This window comes from Triturus cristatus, chromosome 10, assembly GCF_964204655.1.
Source record: "Triturus cristatus chromosome 10, aTriCri1.1, whole genome shotgun sequence".
NCBI classification, from domain to species: Eukaryota; Metazoa; Chordata; class Amphibia; order Caudata; family Salamandridae; genus Triturus; species Triturus cristatus.
This window is the reverse complement of record NC_140593.1, coordinates 507,376,135-507,396,787: the sequence shown is the minus strand read 5'-3', so window position 1 is coordinate 507,396,787 and position 20,653 is coordinate 507,376,135. Positions and strand designations below refer to the sequence as shown.

At 48.2% G+C, this 20,653-nt stretch overlaps 1 protein-coding gene across 2 annotated transcripts in view; it reads left to right on the top strand.

The window, feature by feature from the left end:
* The window catches only part of UBE3C (ubiquitin protein ligase E3C), a 992,333-nt gene that overhangs the window by 139,011 nt on the left and 832,669 nt on the right, over positions 1–20,653 (top strand). For both annotated transcript variants that reach the window (XM_085631966.1, XM_085631967.1), the window contains exon 4: positions 1,662–1,736. In XM_085631966.1, the coding sequence (XP_085488092.1) occupies positions 1,662–1,736 (75 nt within the window). The remainder of the gene's footprint in view (positions 1–1,661; positions 1,737–20,653) is intronic.

Sequence of the window (20,653 nt, the reverse complement as noted above, 5' to 3'; positions counted from 1 at the left end):
CACTCCCTCGCTTTCCTGCCCTCACCCCCTCCTTACCTCTCGATGTCGCGTGTTCGAGAAAGACCAGAGGAACATTAAAAGAATTCTATAATAATCTGTAAAAATAAAAAATAACTAGAAAAGTGAAACGCGAACAAACTCAAAAGTAAAAATTAAAAAAACATACACGCGGTTTACTTGTTTTCATCTTCGAAGTCTTAGCCGTTAATTGTGATTTTATATTTGGGGGCCCGCCGTTTCACTCGCAGTAAGAAATTGTCCACCCAAACCTCAATGCTGCCCTTTTCTCACATATTAAAGCCAGGGTTTGATATTACTTATTCCAGCGGTGATCGCTTCGAGGACAGCCTAAGACATACGGAGCGGTTCTGACACGGGCTATGGAGCCGCCCTCACCTGATCAGCGGGCAGCGTGTAGGGCTGCCCACGTCCGGTTTTCTATTGGCACCGACGGTAGTTTAACGCCTTGGAAGGTACAAAAATAAGCAAAATAACCGAAAGCAGGTATTTTCCCCATTGCCTGTACATACTTGAAACAGCAAACATGAGTAGAAAGCACTTTTTTGTATGTGTTCGAGGGAGCCGCTAACGGTCCCGGGCTAATAATTAAAGAAAACAGAGACAGTAAAGTGATGCTATTAATTAATATATACGATTTTGTTTAAAGTCACATTTAGTATCATGCCCGGGCCTTTCACAGACTCTTAACACAACAACACCTGACTGGTATGTTTCCTTTGGGAAGGTGGCAACCCTGGCAGTGTGGTACGTTTCAGGTGCAAGAGAGAGGTCTGAGTTTTCTGACGTTAACAATGGAACTCATTTAAATAACTTCAAGAGGTGTGGCCTTGAGGTTAAGTGCGGATTTCTGCAGCAGGCACCATAGCCCACTGAGCTACAAGCATTTGCAATGCAATAGGTCTTGCACTTACGCAAGTTTCAGCTATTGACATTGCAAATAACAATGCCTTTTATTTTTGTTTTCGTTTTTAAAACATAAATAAAAGGCATTGTCATTAACAATGCCAACAGTTTAAACTCACGTAAATGCGAGACCTATTGCATTGCAAATGCTTGTTTCCTTTGCTACCCACAAACTCCGAGCCAAAAGCGAGTGAGTTTGATTAACATGCAGGCACAGAGTTTCTTTAGCTAGTGTTGGGTTCTTCTTATGTATCTTATGTGTGAAAGATTTGAGGGAATAATGTACTGTAAATGATTAAATATTTAGAAATGTATGCAATGAGGATTTTGCATATCACCTCCGTGTTCCAAAATCTTATAAAAGCGCTCTGCAGGTTCCCCCCTCCTTTATTTTCGATACTGATCGAACAGTTTAGTCCTTATTAGGATAAAGGCAGCTTTCTCCGTAAAAATAGTACATTACAGGTATTTGGTCCAAAATATATTGTTTAATTTGTCCCTTTATTTCTTAATTCTGAACTAAGAAGATTTCATGTGTTGTGTTGTTGCTGCTAAGATTTCCATCTTCTGCATAGTGCACTTAATTTAGTTTTGTGATTTGCAGAAAGCACCCTACTATGATAATTCTGTATGCAAATTGCATTTTCAAACAGAGGTCCTCAGTGCCAGCTGTTCACACAAATAAAAAGAAATACGGTATTATTCATTTTAAGTATCTTGCCTCATTTCTTTTTCAGGAAGAAAGACGAAGATTAAAAAATGCAATAATCATTCAGTCCTATGTACGAGGTTACAAGGACAGAAAACATCAAGTAAGTATTATCCTTATGAGTTATGAGGTCACGAGGGAGTAGGTGTTTGTTGCATCTAACTTGTTTTATTTTTGTTATTTTTATTGTTTTTTTTACATACAACATAATTCATGCCATTTAATGCAATGAGTATCAAGCATGCATTTTTAGGTTGAGCGTAAGCATACGACCTCTTGTATAATTTAGTATACTTTTCTTGTGGGATTAAAGCCATCGCTCTGCTTTTGATTTGTTTGTTTAAGTGTCCATTAAAAATCCATGTTTTGTAGTAGTCAGTCCTTCCTCTTAGTCCCTACTTTTCTCTTCCATTCCACCAAAAGAGCAGGACGTAAGTACGGTCTCATTCCGCTATGGTTCTTTATCTGTTCTTTGGCGAGCTATTTTATTCTTGGTTTCCTGCTCTGTTACTGTTTGCCTGTGTTCAGCTTCGACACCATAGCTGCTTACATGTAAATTCCTCCCTCCCACCTACTGTTAATGCCACAGCTGAGTTAGTGCTGCTGCCTCCTGCTCAGTTGCTTGTATTTTTTTTGCCTTTTTGCACTTTCTGATGTCCACCGTCATTTGGGCTTTTTTTGGGTAGTATATTCATTTGGTTTTGGGATTCCTTTTAAGGGGGATTGGGCTTGTTGAAGTCTTGTTTATTGTTGCTTCAGCCATGTGGTTATATAGCTGACACTGGTAAGCCTTTCCACAGATTTAATTCTCAGCGTGTTTTGGAACCAGCAGCTTTCGCTAGAGCTGCTCTCCTAACAGGTAAACAAGCAACAGAAACGGACTGTCAGGGCAACATAAGCCAAACAAAAATCTGCCTGTGCTAGCTGCTTCATCCAGCCCCTCTCATCTTATTAACCCCTTGCGTGCGCATGACGGAACCACGCCGTCATGAGCCACGGGCGGCGTATGCTGATGACGGCGTGGTTCCGTCATGCTGCGGCCGCTCCGCCCACGTGGTACTAATTCCCCGCCTGTGCGGGCGAAATGAAGAGTGGGCGGAGTCGTGATGGAACCACGCCGTCATGAGCACAGCTCGCCCGTGACTCATGACAGCGTGGTTCCGTCACGAGCATGGCGGCGCCGCGCTCACCCCACAGCCCCCCAGTGCCGCGGCGGAATTTGCGCCGCGGCAAAGGGGTTAAAAAAAAAAGCTCCCAGTAACCCAAACAGGCCGGGTGTGATGTGCACAGTGTGCAGGCATCTGCCCAAGAAGGATGGTGCTTGCTGCACTCAGCGTGGCCACCTGCATTCCTGAAATAACAGCAACAACTGGGATGGCTGGCGCACGTGAGCTCCCTGCTTGTGTCTTCGGTGTCTGTCTTTTTTAATTTTTTTTTATGGTTTCCTGCTCGTTGCAAGTCAGTATTTTGTGTGAATTTACCGTGCTTTCGCTTACATTTCAAGCAGCTGTCATCCGACGCAAAAAAGGAAAAATAGTCAACTATTTCTGTTGTTCCAGATGTGGTTTCATTGCAGATAGTAACCTCTGAAAGTCGGTAGCAAAAAATAGAAACTGAAGCGAAGAACATGGTTGATGTTTGCTTTACCATATCTTCATACATCAAAAACCAATGATATTTTTTTTTATTTTTTTTTTTTAAATTTTTATTGAACAATAAACCAGTTACAAGCATGGGCCTACAACCACCAGGGCCGGCCGCTAGATGCAGAAAGGATCGTACATTCGTTAAGGCAGTAGGCGACTCCTGGGGCCCAGCCCCGTAAATGGCTCCGGATAGTTCGAAGGAGGCAGGAGACATAAATTTAACATAAATAACAACTAAAAAACAAAAGGCGAGGCATAAGGGCAAAAAACGTGGGTCAGGCTACATCCGGGGGACTCTACTTCGGACCTTCAATTAGCTATCAAGAGGAAGGAGTACTGAAAGATCGGGGGGGGGGTAACGGGAGAGGAACATCTATATTCGATTATTACAACAAGTTGCAAGGAACTATCAAGGGTCAGGGGGACAAGGCAATATCGGTGTCCACAAGGGGGGGGAGTACAAATACCCCCCCGATACGCGTTCCATTGCCCCCAAATTCTACCCCATGCCCCGGGTTTACCACGGGCCACATACACAGTCTTCTCCCTGAACATACACCAATCCATGTTCTCCTTCCATACTGACACGGTGGGAGGCCGCTGGGAGCCCCAAAGCTGCGCTATATCCCTCTTGGCAATCATGTTCCCCAGGGCCGCCCACCGAGTCTGAGCCGCGTTATAATCATTGGGCTCCCACACATTCAGGACACAGCGACGCACCTCCGGCAGCAGCGCAACTCCGGTGACTTGGCCCATGACCCCATGAACCCGACGCCAGTATTCCGCCACCTCGCGGCACTCCCAAAGGGTATGGAGAAAGGTGGCACTGAGCCCACATCCCCGCCTACAGAGCCCATCTTCCGAGAATCCCATCGAGACCAAACGGGGACCCGTCACATACACCCGGTGGAGAATCTTTAACTGGACCAGGCGGAGACGGGCTGGAATGGCTACTTCCTTAGGGGACGACAGTGCGGACTACCAGTCCTCGTCGTCTAATTCCACCCCATCCCCCGTCCACGCCTCCCGAAGGCGCACCAATAGGTCAGCCCGATTATTAATAAGTTTTTTATAGATTAAAGAGATAGTACTGTCGGGGACATGACCATCAAGTATGCGGTCCTCGAGGGGCGAAGAGGCGGGGATCTTAGTCCCCTCTCCAAAGACGGAGAGCAGGGCGTGCCGAACCTGGGCATATCGGAAGAACTCCCTGTCCGTGAGTTCGTATTCGCTCTGGAGCGCCGCGAAGGTCTTAACCGCGCCCTTCCTCCATAGGTCTCCCACTCTACTAATACCAATCGTGTCCCAACGGTCAAACCCTTTCGTCGTCCAGAGGCTTCCCAGTCGGTCGGAGGCAAATAAAGGAGTAGCACATGTTAGTCGCTCACTCCAGCCCATGGCTACATTGGCCGCCTTCCAGATCCGCACCGCAATCTTAGTAGGGCCCGTCAGGGTCCGTCCAGCCGAGCGAGAGTAAAGCGCCCTGTTATAATTCCCGCCGGGAAGCAAGAATTTATCCATCTCATACGCCGAATTCAAGCCAGGCGCATACGTGGCATGGTTAATGGCCGATAACTGCGAGGCCCAATAATACCTGCGAATGTCGGGAAGCGCGATGCCCCCATCGTACCAGGGGAGAGTAAGCTTGGCCAGGGCGATACGCGCCCGTCCGTCCCACACCAGTCTCCTCTGCAGGCTCTCCACCTCCCGAAAGTAGGCCACTGGAATGACATCGAAGGAGTTCTGAAGTGCATAGAGGAATCTGGGAAGGGACATCATTTTAAACAGTGCTGCCCGACCCAGCGGGGACAAGGGCAGCCTACACCACCGAGCCGTGTCTTCCCTCAAACGCCGAAGTGGAAGCAGGAGATTTTGCTCATAGCGAGCCACCGGGTCCAACGAGACGTATATCCCCAGGTATTTAAAGCCGGCCTGAGATACTTGGATCGGAAGCCGAGGCGGCAAGAGAGGAGAGCCACCAGAGATAGGATAGACACAGGATTTAGACCAGTTAATCGTGAGACCCGAATTTCTCCCATAGGAAGTCAGAACATCAAAGAGAACGTTAAGCGACTGCCGCGGCGAGGTAAGATACAGGAGAATATCGTCAGCATATAACGAGACCCGATCCTCGAAGCCCGGGGCCCACCGGATCCCCCTAATCGAGGGCTCCCAGCGGAGCCAAGCAGCGAGTGGCTCCAGGGCGAGAGCAAAGAGCAGAGGGGACAACGGGCACCCCTGCCTCGTACCCCGACCGAGCGCGAAGGGCCGAGAGACCCGCCCATTAACCACCACCTGAGCCATGGGTCCCGTGTAGAGAAGCTTCACCCAGCCAAGAAATCCCTCCCCAAAGCCGAATTTGGTCAAGACAGCCCAGAGGAACGGCCACTCGATGGTGTCGAAGGCCATCGTGGCGTCTAAAGAAACCAGCACGGCCGGTTCGGAGAGGTACTCCACCCTGGCGAGGGCGCCATGAAGACGCCGCAAGTTGAGGGCGGTGTTGCGATGCGGGATGAAGCCGCATTGATCAGGATGAATCAGATCGCAGATGACGCTCAACAAACGATTGGCGAGGACTTTAGCCAGGATTTTAGGCTCTGCGTTTAGCAGTGAGATAGGCCTGTAGGAGGCACAGCGGTCCCGCGGCTTACCTTCCTTGGGGATCACGACTATCGTGGCCAGTCGCTGGTCGACAGGAAGGGAACCTGCCTCAAGGGACTCCTGAAACATACGACGGAGGAAGGGCGCTAGTTTATCCGGGCGCAACTTATATAATTCGATAGGTAGACCGTTGGGACCCATAGCCTTGCCCGAGCGAAGAGATCGAATCGCAGTTGCTATCTCATCTACCAACAAGGGGGCGTCCAGCTGCTCACGGTCCTCGACGGACAGGCTGGGCAAAGCAATATCCCTCAGTAGAAGGCAAGAGTCTTCCTCATCCCTATCAGTCACCGGGGAGTACACGGCCCGGAGGTGGTCGGCGAAACATTCCACAATCTCACCAGGCTCAGTCACACACACTCCATCCGAGACACGCAGCTCCGGGACCACACGATTCACTCTCTCCTTCTTGTCCAGCCACGCAATCAACTTACCCGCCCTGTCCCCGGCATCATACAATCGACCCTGCTGCTCCCTATACATAGTTTTGGCAGCGTCAGTGACAAGAGACCTGTATTCAAACTGTTTCAAGCTGAGGGCATGGAGCCCGTCCGGAGTGACACCCTCCTCCAAGGCCGACTCCAGCCCCGAGATGTCAGTCTCCAGCTTCACCACTGCCTCACTATTGAGCTTCTTAGCCACCACTATCTGGGAGAGGGCGTGTCCGCGGATTACGGTTTTAAAGGCTTCCCACAGGGACATTGCAGACAACACCGACCCCTCGTTTTCAAGGAAGTATTGGTCCATAGCCTTAACCAGGCTATCGCGAGTCGTAGGGTCTCGCAGGTACCACGGGTTAATGGGGGCGATCCGCCCTGCAGACCGCGACTCGGTGTCAAAGAGCAGCCACAGCGGGGAATGATCAGAGATACCCCTCGCCAGGTGCCTGACCTCTCGAATTCGACCAGTCTGCGCCGCGGGCATAAGGAAATAGTCTAACCTAGAAAGACTCCCATGTGCCCCAGAGTGAAAGGTGTACTGACATTGGGTCGGATGCATTAATCGCCAACTATCCACCAGGCCGAAGGTCTCCAACAGACCACCTAGCCATGCCTGGGCAGCGGGGAGGGCCCTGGGTGGGTGACGATCCAGGTCACCCGAGACCACCGAATTAAAGTCCCCGCCCATAAGCAAGAGACTGTCCGGAAGTTCAAGCAGCATTCGACCCAAGTCCGCGAAGGTGGAGTTCTGGAGGCCCGGGGGGACGTAAACTGAGACCAGGGCAAGGGAATGCCCCTCCCACCTCCCAGTCAGACACACATAACGCCCTCTGTCATCTGAGACTACCCTGGTGATCTCCAACGGAAGTGAGGATCGCAGGAGAATGCCCACCCCCCTGGAGCCAGTTGTGAAACCAGAATGAGCCACGAGGCGGTATCCCCCCCTATTCATTGCATGGCAGACATTACCAACCAGATGCGTCTCCTGGATAAACACCACATCAGGAGTCAAACGACGCAAATACTGCAGTACTACACCCCGTTTGATACGGTCCCCCAACCCATTGACGTTCCATGACATCAGCTTCAACCCGTCCCCCCCCCATCCCCTCCAAGAAATCAAAGGTCCCCCAGTAAGCAGCACAGTTCCCGATGGTGGACAAAAATCAATACCTCGCCCTGCAAACAAAAAACACACAACAAAACAACCCCTCCTTCCCCCCCACCCCCCCCAACGTCCAACTCCCCCCACCCTGCACCCCTGCGGGCCAAAAAACCCCCCCAACTTGCAGTGTGCCTGTCGCCCAACTAACCCCATTCTACGAAAAGAGCCCGGAGGAGGAAAGGGACCCGACCCCGCCCGCCCCCCACACCGGTCCTAGCAAGACACAATGAACCAAAGAAGTACAACCCAGCTGAACAGCACAAAATGGCAAAATCAAGGACCAAAAGTCACTCCAAAGGGGACCCGTCACCGTTGGCACCTGCAGAGGGCCCGGGACGGCCACCTCTGTCCGGCAGCGAGTCCAGCCAGTCACTCACGGCCACAGGAGAGTCAAAAAAGGCAGTCCGATCCTCATGTTCCACTCGGAGTTTTGCAGGGTAGAGCATAGAGTACTTTAGGCCCAGTTCACGAAGACGACGTTTCACCCCCTGGAATCCCATCCGCTGTTTCTGGACAAGTTGGGTAAAGTCCGGATAAAAGTTAATGGATGAGTTCTCATGTCGAACCGGGCCATGGACACGTGAGGCCTGCAGAATCGCATCCCGGTCTCTGTAGTAAAACAGCTTGGCCACGATAGGCCTCGGGGGGGCCCCCGGCCGTGGTCGACCGCCCGGAACTCGATGGGCCCGCTCCACGGCAAAGAACTTACTCAAGCCAGCGGGGGTCAACTGTTGGAGGATGAGCTCCTCGACCAGGAGGTCAACCGGGCGGTCGTCGGAGGACTCCGGTACGCCTATGACACGGATGTTGTTGCGTCGGGCCCGTCCCTCGAAGTCCTCCAGCCGCCGGGCCATCTGATCGTTGACCACCTTGATGTCACCAAGCGCGGCCTGCAGGCCCGACACATCCGCCCCAAGGGTAGAGGTCCGCGCATCGAGAGCCTGAACCCTCTCGTTTGTTTTGGAGAGATCCGCCCGTATTAAGGTGACATCAATTGCCACCGTGTCGATTTTACGGGCCAGGGCCTCGTATTGCGTGGCGATGGTTTCCCTGATGCCATCAATGGCGCCCATGATATCCTGTAGGGAAAGTTCCGAAGAGACGGACGTGCCACCACCGGTGGCGTCCGGGGGGGGACCGGCCCCTCCAGGGGAGCCTCTGCCCTGAGTGTAGCGGTCCATGTTGTTGGTCTGGACCGATCCCCCACGGAGGGAGGCCTTAGTCTTACGCCCCTCGGGGCCCCCCTTGCCCCCCATGTGGTCACGGACACCGAGGGGGACCGCCGATCAAAGTAGCAGAGGCACCGGCACCGGAGACTAGCGCCTCATCCGAGACCACAATATGGCGGTGCGGGGGGACCCAAGGCGATAGGCACTCTAGTGGCAGGTGGAGACAAAGCCTTGTGCAGAGGCCAAGGATACACCCCGCCACCTCAAGCGCTCCACCGGCCAGCCCCCTAATCCGAAAGTGAAACCGAAAGTGGTCGAGCGGCCCCTGGCACCGCGCCGCAGCCGCTGTTGTTCAATTGCGACACGGCTCCACGGTTCACCTTCGCCCCGGGCACCTCCGTCGGGTGGGTCCCAAAAGTTCTAACAACGATAACTCAGGATTCCCAGGTCCGATTCAATTTCTGAAAAGAGATACGTGCTTAGCCGGTCTTCATCTCCCAGATTCCATAAACCACATCAGGATATTATCAGGATAGATTCCGAGGAGCAGCGAGGGTCCGGGGAGCCCTGTGCTCACGCGACCATCTTGGATGCGCGCTAGGCTCCTCCACCAATGATATTTTTACCTCAGTTCAACATCATGGAGCGTGTCCCTAGTTAGCTTGCCTTTGCTTTCGAATTCCTTCATTTCTTAATATGTATACATGGTTAAAGGTATGTGTTGCCATAGTTTTTATAACAAATGGTCGCTTAACAAAGATTTACAAAGCATTGCCAGTCTAGCAAAGGTATTACAGAAAATGTTGTATAATGTAAGATGCATTATCAATCTTATTACTTGCAAGGTGTTATTTTGATAAATCTAAAAATATACTTCAGGCTTCTGAATACTTTTGACTATTTGAAATATTTCCATTGTCTTCTATGTGAAAAAGAAGGGTTCAACAGCGCTAATGTTAACATAGAAATCTATTTGGATTTTAGCTCGGGCTACTGGTTATACAAAGCTACTGGCTTTGCTGAATGCATTAATGTGTAAAATGCGTATTTAACTGGACGCTGAATACAACTAACAGACAATGAATGAATTCTAATAACATTTGAGCTTAATAACAACTTTGTGAGATATTTCTTTCCACAATGTAAGAGGCCAAAAGAGACTTTAAAGGACACTCCTCTTTTCTTCCCTCTTTTCTTTGTGTGGCTTATTCTAACCAAGCACCCATTTTCATTTCTACATAATTTGAACACTTAGACAAAAAGTCTATGTTCCCCTCGTGAACTTGGACCCCTGCCTTGCTAGTGAATTAGAGGTACTGGAGGCAGTGAAAAAGGAAACAGCAATGAGGAGACTGAGCCTGCGCCACGCTTGCGTGATATACTACTAATAAATTGTTTGCACATACTGCTTCATACAAAGTGATTGGCATATTTTAATAATGTAAGCAACAAGTATTAAGGATCATGAATCTACGGCCTTGGAAAGGAGGGATATCTGAACCGTTCTTATGTATTCAAACCTGTGACCTACTAGTCACACATAGATGTCAGCGCTGATGTTTACCTCATTGAGGCACATTTATATATGGATATCTTTTAATAAGTAGTGCAGTTTAAGCCTATTCTCAAAAGAAGTACTGTATCCATTTCCCCAATTTCTGAAAATGGCACTGATTCAATAAAACATTTTTTAAAATCTGTTCAATATTGTTGTAGGTATCCCTGAGACATCTGTTCTGAGAAATGTCCCTTCTCTTAGAGATTTATTTAACCACTTAAAAAGTGGAATGTTCTTGACTTTTCTTCACTTCACTACAAAAACATATCCACAAGAGTATTCATTTTTTAAAGTTTGTTAAGCTTTAAGCAAATATTTTAAGGCACTTTGTGGACTTACGAACAGTTTTAATAATGTATTTTTTTCCCACGGCTTCAAAAGCAAAATCTTTTATCTTTTAATCCCAATATGTTGATGTCAATTACAACTCTCATGAGAGTGTCCATAGAATCTGACGCCAACAGAGCACCTCCTATAATTGATGTAAGACTACATTGCCCAAAGGTAACACCCTTTCACCTTCGCATTGGGTGTGCACCACATTAGTATGATTTAAATTGTATGATGCAAAGAAGGTAGCTATCTACACCATATGTTTCCTACAGATCATGTCCCACAATTGACGTAATGTTATAGAACAATACTGGGAGATGATGCTACAGGAACTAGGCGAAGTACTTGACTATGAACTCCCAATGTGTGTCCCCCCCCCCCCCCCCACCAATTTGTGATTCTAGATGATAAAGATTTACTCAGACAGGAGCTGATATGGCAAAAGCCTAGGGGAAAGTAGAGTTCCGCAAATAAGAGTACCAATGCAGCAGGCTCAAAAATAAAATGCAAAGCTGGCCTCATGCATACTTGTAAACTTCAAATAAACATTTCATTCTGTAGCTAGATATATTTTCGCTGACAAGCTATTTTTTTGTATTTTTCATATGCAGTGTGATCTTGTGTGGATTCATAGTTTATTTATTGTGACTGATATAGCCACCTTTGTTGAAAGTATAAATTAATAAGTGTTGACATTAGCTTGCATGACCATACGGTTGTTATTGAATGCTTCTCTAACAGATGTTGGGTGTTGGAGGCTGTGAGGTCAGGGTCCTGTATAATGAGCAATATAGCCTCCAGTAAATTGCAGATATGCACATTAGTAAGCTGACTACTTGTATGATTATGGTCATAGCTGCACACTGCTTTTACCATTCGTTCATATGTGGCCATCGGTGTTAATGTGCAGTTTACTACCATGGTGGCTGTAAAGATACCACTCCACAACATAAAATACCATTCCACATAATTACACTCCATAACACACAATCCCACTGTTTATAATTCCAGTACACTCAATACCACACAATTACTATCCACATAATTCCACAGCACACCATGCCACATAATTCTACCACAAAAATCCACTCCACATTTCACAATTTCACGCCACACAATTCCACAACTAATGAATCCAATCCAAGCCACATAGTTTCATTACACACCACATACATACACTCCATTACATAGGTAAAAGACATTGCCATTTATAATGCCAATACCTCTAGCTCAAACAAATGCGAGACCTATTGCATTTCTAATGCTTGTTACATTTATCATTATGACATTCTGTGGGGGAGCCGCTAATATTAGATCAGAACAGTAAGTGATGCACCAACCAAAAATGCAGCGATGGGTCACATCCACAGTCTGGGAGTAATCCTTGTCCGGAAGTCCAGCCCCACATCTATCTCCATTTGGTAGAAATTCTAATGAGGATTACTCAAGGACTAGCTCTCGTCCAGGGAGGGTCACCCCTCGTAAATCTCACCTTTTAGCATATTAGCTTTTGTATATCTGTTGACGTGGGGGACTCTAATACCCATACATCCTGATTACAGACGGAGATCGATCATCCGATCCTATAGTCTCTGAAACAACTAACCATCCACTACACACTACAGGGCATTCTCCAGGAAAGGGTGGCTTGTCAGAGGGCTAGGCACTGGGGTGTGACTGCGATTGGTGATTTATTCCCTAATTGGCAATTTTGTGATCTGCTGGCCTCCCGTGTAGCTGAACCGCTAGACCCCCTTGATCTTTTCACGTTCCTTCGCATTCGTGCAAAGTTCCGTGACTTATTCCCCGACTTCCCTGCAGCCCCAGAAGATTGAACCAGTTTCATTCTACTCTTTTCTGCACGTCTTCTCTGCATCTTCTCTCTTTCCTCTACTCATCTGTGCAGTCCGAACTACGTATGGCCCCTCATCAGGCCAAGATCCTCTGGGAGCTTGCCCTGGATAAGACTATTTGGGAGAGAGACTGGACCTCTGTGTGCAGACTGACAAAATCCCTCACCCCCAACAGTAGACTGCTCCATTTACATTTTTTTACACCTTCACCAGGCATACTACACTCCTGCCAAATTACACCTCTACAACTTGCGTGCTGCTGATGAATGTGCTAGATGTCATGAGAGTGGAGCGTACTTCATGGGCTTTGTGTGGTATTGCCCCCCAGTTGCAGCCTACTGGGCTGCAGTTTTTACTATCCTCTCTTATATCCTACACATATTGCTCCTCCCTTCACCCGGGCTGGCATTATTATGTCTCCCGACGGAAATGCCAGATGACCACAAGACAATTCTTCAGATCAAACAAAAGCCAAGATGCACCACACATTTATGAAAAGCAATCAAATGAAACAATATATGTAATTCAAATCCAATTGAAAAGACAGATAAGTGTTCCTTAATTTAGTCTTTTTATTCCAAGTTCATTGGGTAGTGGACATTACAATGCGACACAGCCGACGCGTTTCGTCCTGAGATACGACTTCTTCAGGGCAGATTGTATAAAGGATCACTTGTATAAGTTATGATCGTTGTTAATACGATGAGGAAAAGATCTTCTATGTAGATTCTTTTCTTCCATACAAGGTTGTCTTCTCTATATTAAATATATCCTGGACCATAGATTTTTCATCGGTTTGGATAGCAGGTTTATTTAGGATCATATATTTAAGAAAAGTATTTGTCAGATCGCAATATGCTAGTCGCGACTGGTAACGAGAAAAGTATGCTCACGAAACAGGTCCTCCGATTGTTGTTGCATTGCTGCTTGCTAAGCGTAGGGTGGCATGGGCATGGGTACAAAAGAGAGCCCCTACCGTCGAGAGTGGTTGTCTGACATGACTTTTCCGGAATGGAACAAGTAACATTGTACAACTCTATGGTCCATCGGCTAGTTGGCACAGGGATATCTGGGAACCCTTTCAGCTGTATTTGCTATTACAGAAGCAATCCTTGCCTCCTGCTGCAGCTCATACTTCTGTCACTTGCTGATGTGATTTTGACCCTTTTTTATATGCTGAAGTACCTTTTTGAGCCTTGCACTTCCTATGTAAATTACTTTAAATATGATACAATTGTCCATTAGGAGTTGTAGGAATTATACTATGTATGCCTCTTGATGGCCCTGACGCGACTTCCAATGAGTTTCACCATGCCATTAAATGCACTTTCTGTGGAGGTGCAGCTAAGCTAATCATTGTCTTTACACTATGTTTCTGTTATGAAATCCTCAATAAATTAAAAATTAAAAATCATGGCATGAGATGGAAGATCTTAGTCAACATCTCCCTGAACAATACAAAAAAGAGGGGAGAAGACCTGGTTGCGGAGTGTAGACAAGTGTCCAATTGAAGTATACGGTTGTGCACAAGACAGTGCAGACACAGCTGCAAGAAGAATAATCCTCTATTCTGTTATGCAGGCATGCATGGTTACGCATGTCAGGTTTTAAAATGGAGGTGCAGCAACATTTGCTTAATATCCCATTTATGGGGAACACCTATTTTAACCAGAAGTAGACTCCCAACTAGAGTAACTGGTAAATCTGTGGGAGCCTTGCAGTCTGCAACACCTTAGAAACATTACTTTCAGTAGTATCAGGGAAGAGGAGCTTCTAAAACCACCCCACCTGACACCCAAACATATCAAAAACAGCGGCAGCAGTACCATCAACAAGCTGGGAAAAGCTATTATAGAGGAGGATGAAAAATTTCCTGGCTATCGTAACGGAAAGTTTCAATTCTATTAAGGACTCGGAGGCGAGGATTATGCCTTCTTTCTTCACTTTATTCATACAGCAGCGTTGAAAGAAAACTAACAAAGACTACGTTTCCCATGAACCATAGGGAGAAAAGTAGTCATTCACAATGTGTAAACAACCAATCGCAAGAAAGAGACAACGTCCAATCAGGGCCTCTCAGGAACCATATAGTCCTTTGTTAGTGTCCTGTCCTCCTCTTTCGTAGCGCGAAGACAGCCAAAGTATCGTCTTCAGGAATCCTGTTTGTGGGTATCCGAACCTGCAACAAACAAGGAAGCATTACCAGAAGAAACTACCACCCTAGGTATCATTATTCCAGGAAAGAATACAGTATAGTCAAACATTTCCATCAATTCATGAGAGCATCAAACCACAACATCTTCTGACATAGGAATGAAGAGAAGAGAAAACATTCCTACTTCCATACGGGGAGGGATCTCTTCCAAGAGCATAGGGCGGGATAATCCTCGCCTCCGAGTCCTTAATAGAATTGAAACTTTCCGTTACGATAGCTAGGAAATTTTTCATTCTATGTCAGGACTGGAGGCGAGGATTATGCTTGTTTAAAGCTTGCCCACAACCAGATGAGCCATATTTAGAATTGGCTTGAAGTAAAAACGCTTGAAGGTGGAATCTGAGGACCAGTCCGCCGCATTGAGGATATCCTCCAAGCGAGCACCCAGACCAAAAGCCTTAGATGCCATGGCTCCTCTTGCAGAATGCGCACCAAAGTGTCTGAGGCTAATGCCCGCTTCTTGCATCACCCAATGAACCCATCTGGCAATGGTGGGTGAGGAATCCGCCCTAAAGGGTTTCCGGAGCGCAATGAGAAGCTGACGTTCTCCCGGAGGACGGTACTCGTCTGTCATTTCCTCATATGCCTTGAGGCAGCGAACCACGCAAAGCTTCGGAGAATCCGAAAATTCTGGATAAAAGATGACTCTCGTGTGGCACTTGGTACAGCGCAACAGGGTAAACGTCACCCCATCCGGAGTGAACATGCGACTAGAGATATCCAGTGCTCGCACATCGGAGACCCGCCGGCAAGACACCAGGCACAGGAGCATTGCGAGTTTAGCTGACAACTCCTTACGGGATAGAAACCTATTAGATTGCCATGAAAGGAAAAGATTCAAGACCTGATTAACATCCCTTAAAGCCGAATACCGTGGCTTCGGCGGTAGGGAGAGACGAATACCTCTTAAAAGTCTGCAAACCAAAGGGTGTTCCCCCACAGGGGAGCCACACACCGGGACATGGCCGGAGGAAATGGCCGACCTGAAAGTGTTAATAGACCGATAGGCCATTCCGTCTGACGCAAGTCGCGCCAAGAAATTCACGACGTGGACCACGTCCGCGACCAAGGGATCGAGTCCCCTTCGCAAACACCAACGGGACCATCTGCCCCACGCGGACTTATATCTTTTAACCGTACTGTCCGCCCAGGCTTTGGAGAGGAGCTCCTCAGCCGCTCGCGAAAGGCCTGGGGTTTGCCATCTACCCCTGAAATCCTCCATGCCATGAGCCACAGCGAGTTCGTGGATACTAGAAGATGAGGAGTGCCGTTCAGATCCTTGAGAAGATCTGGAAACCGGGGGAGTAGGATTGGAAAACCCCATGAAAGTTCCAGAAAAACTGGAAACCACACTTGAGACTTCCAAAGTGGGGTGATTAGGACTAATTCTGTTTGCTGCCTGCGGACTTGAGCTGTTGACCGGGTGATCATCGCAAAAGGAGGGAACTCGTAGAGCTCCAATCTTGGAGAAACGCATCCGTGGCCTCTGCCCAGGGGTCGGGCCTCCAGCTGAAAAACCTCGGGAGTTGATGATCTAGTCTGGACACAAACAGATCCACCGTAAACGGACCCCACAGGTCATTGAGGGACGCAAAAACCGAGTCGTCCAGTTTCCAAAGGCTGGAATCCTGGAAGTGGCGTGAGTGGAAATCTGCCTCCACATTGTCGCGACCTGGCAGATACTCCGCCGTGACCGACACCTGACTGTCCAGGCAATATTGCCAGAAACTTGCTGCTAGGTCCGAGAGCGCCTTTGACTTGGTGCCTCCTAGATGGTTGATGTAACGGACTGCCGAAACGTTGTCCATTTTGAGGAGTACACAAGGCTGCACTGAATCTCTCATCCAGCATCTCGCGGCAAAGGAGCCGCCAAAAGCGCGAGACAATTTATATGTAATCTCTGTTCTTCGGGAGACCACAAGCCCCCCGTGGAAAGGTTTCCACAACGCGCGCCCCAACCGAGTCTGCTGGCGTCCGATTCGATAACCAAATCTGGAACGGAACTGAAGATCGCTCTTCCGTTCCATGCCTCCATATGTGTTAACCACCGTCGGACAAGTTGACCTTGTGGGAGTATGGATACCCTTTCCGAAGAAAATACTCCTTGAGGCGCTGAAGGGCCCTGTAGTGGAGCGGGCCCGGAAAGATAGCCTGAATCGAAACTGACCGGAGCCCTACCACTCGAGCCAGCTGGCGAAGAGACACTCGCTGTTTGGCCAGAACCCGTCGCAACTCGTGACAAATCTTTGCAAGCTTTCTGTTTTGCAAACTTGGAGTGGAGGAGGTGGAGTCAATGACGTACCCCAAGAAGGTGACGGACTGAGCCGGTTGAAGGAGGGATTTTTTCCCATTGATCACAAAACCGAGATCCTGAAGTAGAGTCACTGTCATCTGAAGCTGATCCGTCAAAAGACGTGGACCCAACGCCATCAAGAGAAGGTCGTCTAGATAAACGATCAATCTTACACCTCGAGTCCTTAGAAACTCCACCACCGGCTTGAGCACCTTGGTAAAGCACCAGGGTGCTGAAGAGAGCCCGAAAGGGAGAGCAGTGAACTCGTAAACCTGATGACGCCAGGCAAACTGAAGAAACGGCGATGCGGCTGAAAAATTGGGACCACCAGATAAGCGTCCTTCAGGTCCAAGTGGACCATCCAATCTTGAGGGCGGAGGACATCTCGAAGAAGGTGAATGCCCTCCATCTTGAAATGGCTATAAACTAACAACCCGTTGAACTCGCTTAGATTTATGACAGGGCACTTGCCTCCGTCGGTCTTGTCGACCAAAAAGATGTTGCTGAGAAACCCGCGCGGTGGGGTGATGTAAGCGAGATGGCGCCTTTGAGAAGAAGGGAAGCCACTTCCTCGTCCACCAGATTTGCGTCGTGAATCGAAAACTGAATGGGTCGTGGAGGAACCTGTTGTACTGGGTTCCCGAAGAATTCTATATGGAATCCCCTCACTGTCTGAAGTACCCAGGCGTCGCGTGTGATAGATAACCATGCCTCGTAACAACTGGCCAGCCGCCCCCCTATGTTTTGTGGGGAAGAAGGGAGAACATTCACCCGAGTTTGCGCTAGATGCTCCTCCCCTGAATCCTCTGCCTTTGCCTCGGCGTCCTCTTGTGGGGTAAAAATTCCCAAATTTGGACTGATCTTGGTACTGTGCAGGGCCTCTTTGGTTATCTTGGTGATTCTGCCGACCGGTTGAGCGGCCCCTTCCTCGACCGGCCCCTCGAAAAACAAGGGGAAACACTTTTTTGATAGTGGATTGGGCCCTGTCTAATGAGGTAAAAGTATTGACAAATTTACCCAGCTCTTTAGTGAAGGGTTCTCCAAACAGTCCCCCTTGGGCAATGGCACCCGCCTCCAAATCTGCCAGGTCTCTGAGTTTCGGGTCAATTTTAATAAGGAGGGACCTACGCCGTTCGGTGGACAGGGCGCAGTTAGCATTGCCCAAAAATATCACTACCCGCTGAGCCCAGCCGGATAGCGTCTTGGGTAGAATCATGGAGCCCGAAGCTTTGGCTTCTTCAGCCATGTCCAGGATTTTAGTGGCGGGCACGAGGACATCCAAGAGTTTATCTTGGCACACTCTCCAAGATCTATCAATGCTCTTTTTTGGATCCCTGATAAACTTTTGCAAAAACGTGGACATTCTAGGGTCAATCTCCGGGGTAAGTGCCACTTTACCCTCTAGGAAAGGATGGGGACATTCAGCTCGAAGACAATTGCGAGCTTCTTTTTCAAGCGGACGTCTGATATGTTCTGCGACACACGTCGCGACTTTCTCGGCAGGGGACCAATCTGACGACCGTGGATGTACAATATCGTTACGGTCTAACATGTCTGAAGGTGTCGGTGGAGGTTGCGAGTCAGAGGGGACTGAAAGAACCTGAAGGACCTGGGAGGGTCGGGACGGAAGCCAAGGTCGGGACGGGCTTGAATCAGGGTCCCCTGAAGTACCTGGCTCTGGACAAAGAGCAGGAGCTGGAGGCAGGGAGTCCCCTGTACCTCTGACAGGTTGGCTATCCATAAAAGCCTGCTTCAGGCGCTCAAAAGCATCCACATCTACCCCCTTGCACATGGGTGTTTAGGAGGGGGCGGGCCAGGGTTATCCTGGGAACTAGAAGACGTGGCAGGTTGAGGAGCAGATATACGCACCAGGCGCAAACATGTCTGTTCTATTTTCCGTGTAAGCCTGTCCTCTAAAGGGGAAATGGCTTGGTCCACTGCCCTATAGATAGAGGTATCAACAGCCTCGTAAAACGCCTCACCCCATGGCATATCGGCTAAGGGGTCCTCTTCCTCCTCATGGTAATCATCGTAATACTCCATTACAGGTAAGGGAGAGTTTTTTTAAAGAAAAAAATGTGTGCCACAACAGCAAACTGTTAACAAGAGCTGGGTGTCAGCTTTTAATTTCTTGTGTGGCAAACCCCACAAATCTATAGGGTGACTGACCCTAAGGAGACTATAGCTGGCAAAATTCAAATCGAAATAACACAGTAGTGAAAACTGGGCTGGCAATGTCCCCTTCAACAGAAAGGCCTAATGGCGGTACCAGACCTCCAAGGAGGCGTAAGCGCTTTCAAAGCAAATACTGGACTCTAATCCCTATTCTGCAATTCAAGCAGGGAAACGAGCGTAAAACAAAGCAAACGGCCACGAGCGAAACGTATAGCTCACGAGTCCGCTACAGACCGTTTACCGGCGTTCTCCAGCACCAGAGCCCTTGAATGAAACAAACGCGCCCGCGCGTCTCCGATAAGACGGTTGAAACCGCAGAGACGCGCCTGCCTCAGCCTCCCGCGCCCCCAGGCGGCGGGAGGTCTGGAGCCGCACACCAGCCAAAGTACCGTGTAGGAGTGAGAGCCCTCGCTCCCACGGCCAAACGGAAAACCCAAACTCGCACTAAGCGCTCAAGTCTAGAAGAACAAACAGCGCATCACATCAAAGAAAACGAGCGAAACTCATAAATCTTCACAACTGACACTACAATCGCGGTGCTCGCAATAAGCGGCATCTCTGCTTGAAAAAACAACACGCTGCAAACATGACAAGAAACATTGAAAATTAGTCTAAACAAAGCCCCCCAAACAGAACAAGAATTTGAGGAGACTTAACTGGCTGCGCAGCAGCGAAGAAAGATGAGGACAGGACACTAACAAAGGACTATATGGTTCCTGAGAGGCCCTGATTGGACGTTGTCTCTTTCTTGTGATTGGTTGTTTACACATTGTGAATGACTACTTTTTTCCCTATGGTTCATGGGAAACGTAGTCTTTGTTAGTTTTCTTTCAACGCTGCTGTATGAATAAAGTGAAGAAAGAAGGCATAATCCTCGCCTCCAGTCCTGGCATAGAATTCAAATCACAAGGAAAAGGTAGAAGAACTCCTGCAAGCGGAGCCTCTACCTCTAAGCAGTGACTTACCTTCCAATGTTCTATTTATCTTTGTAAAATGTCCTTCCTGTGTTAGGAAGCTGGTAGAAAGAGATCCACACGATTGTCTACTTTATTATCATCTACTGAAGGAGTGTCTTTTTTTGTCACAAATTATCAAAGAATACTTTGAAGAACGGAGCAAAGATACATGAACATTGCCTTCCGAAAGACCCAGCGTATGTGTTGAGATTCCACTTCAGAAAAGTCTTAGGATATAGAGAGGAGTGCTCTTTGCGCTCTTTCTACCTTAACTTGCTCCACTCTTCTTAAGAGGGTTGCCCTAGAAAGGTGTTCCATAGAAAGGTCATGGTGTGAGGAACATAAGTGCTCCCTTTCTTGCCAAAAGTTGATGATAGTCAGTGACTGATATGAAAGCTGCCTACTTCCCCAAGTCTCCTGTTGACATCCAAGCCAGCAAATAAAACGACACCGAAGCCCACATCTGTTCCCAACGGATACAGCATCAAGCAGATCTTTTTATAATGAGTTTGTAAGCTGTAGAAAAGAGGAGTTCACAATACCTCTAAATTGAGGT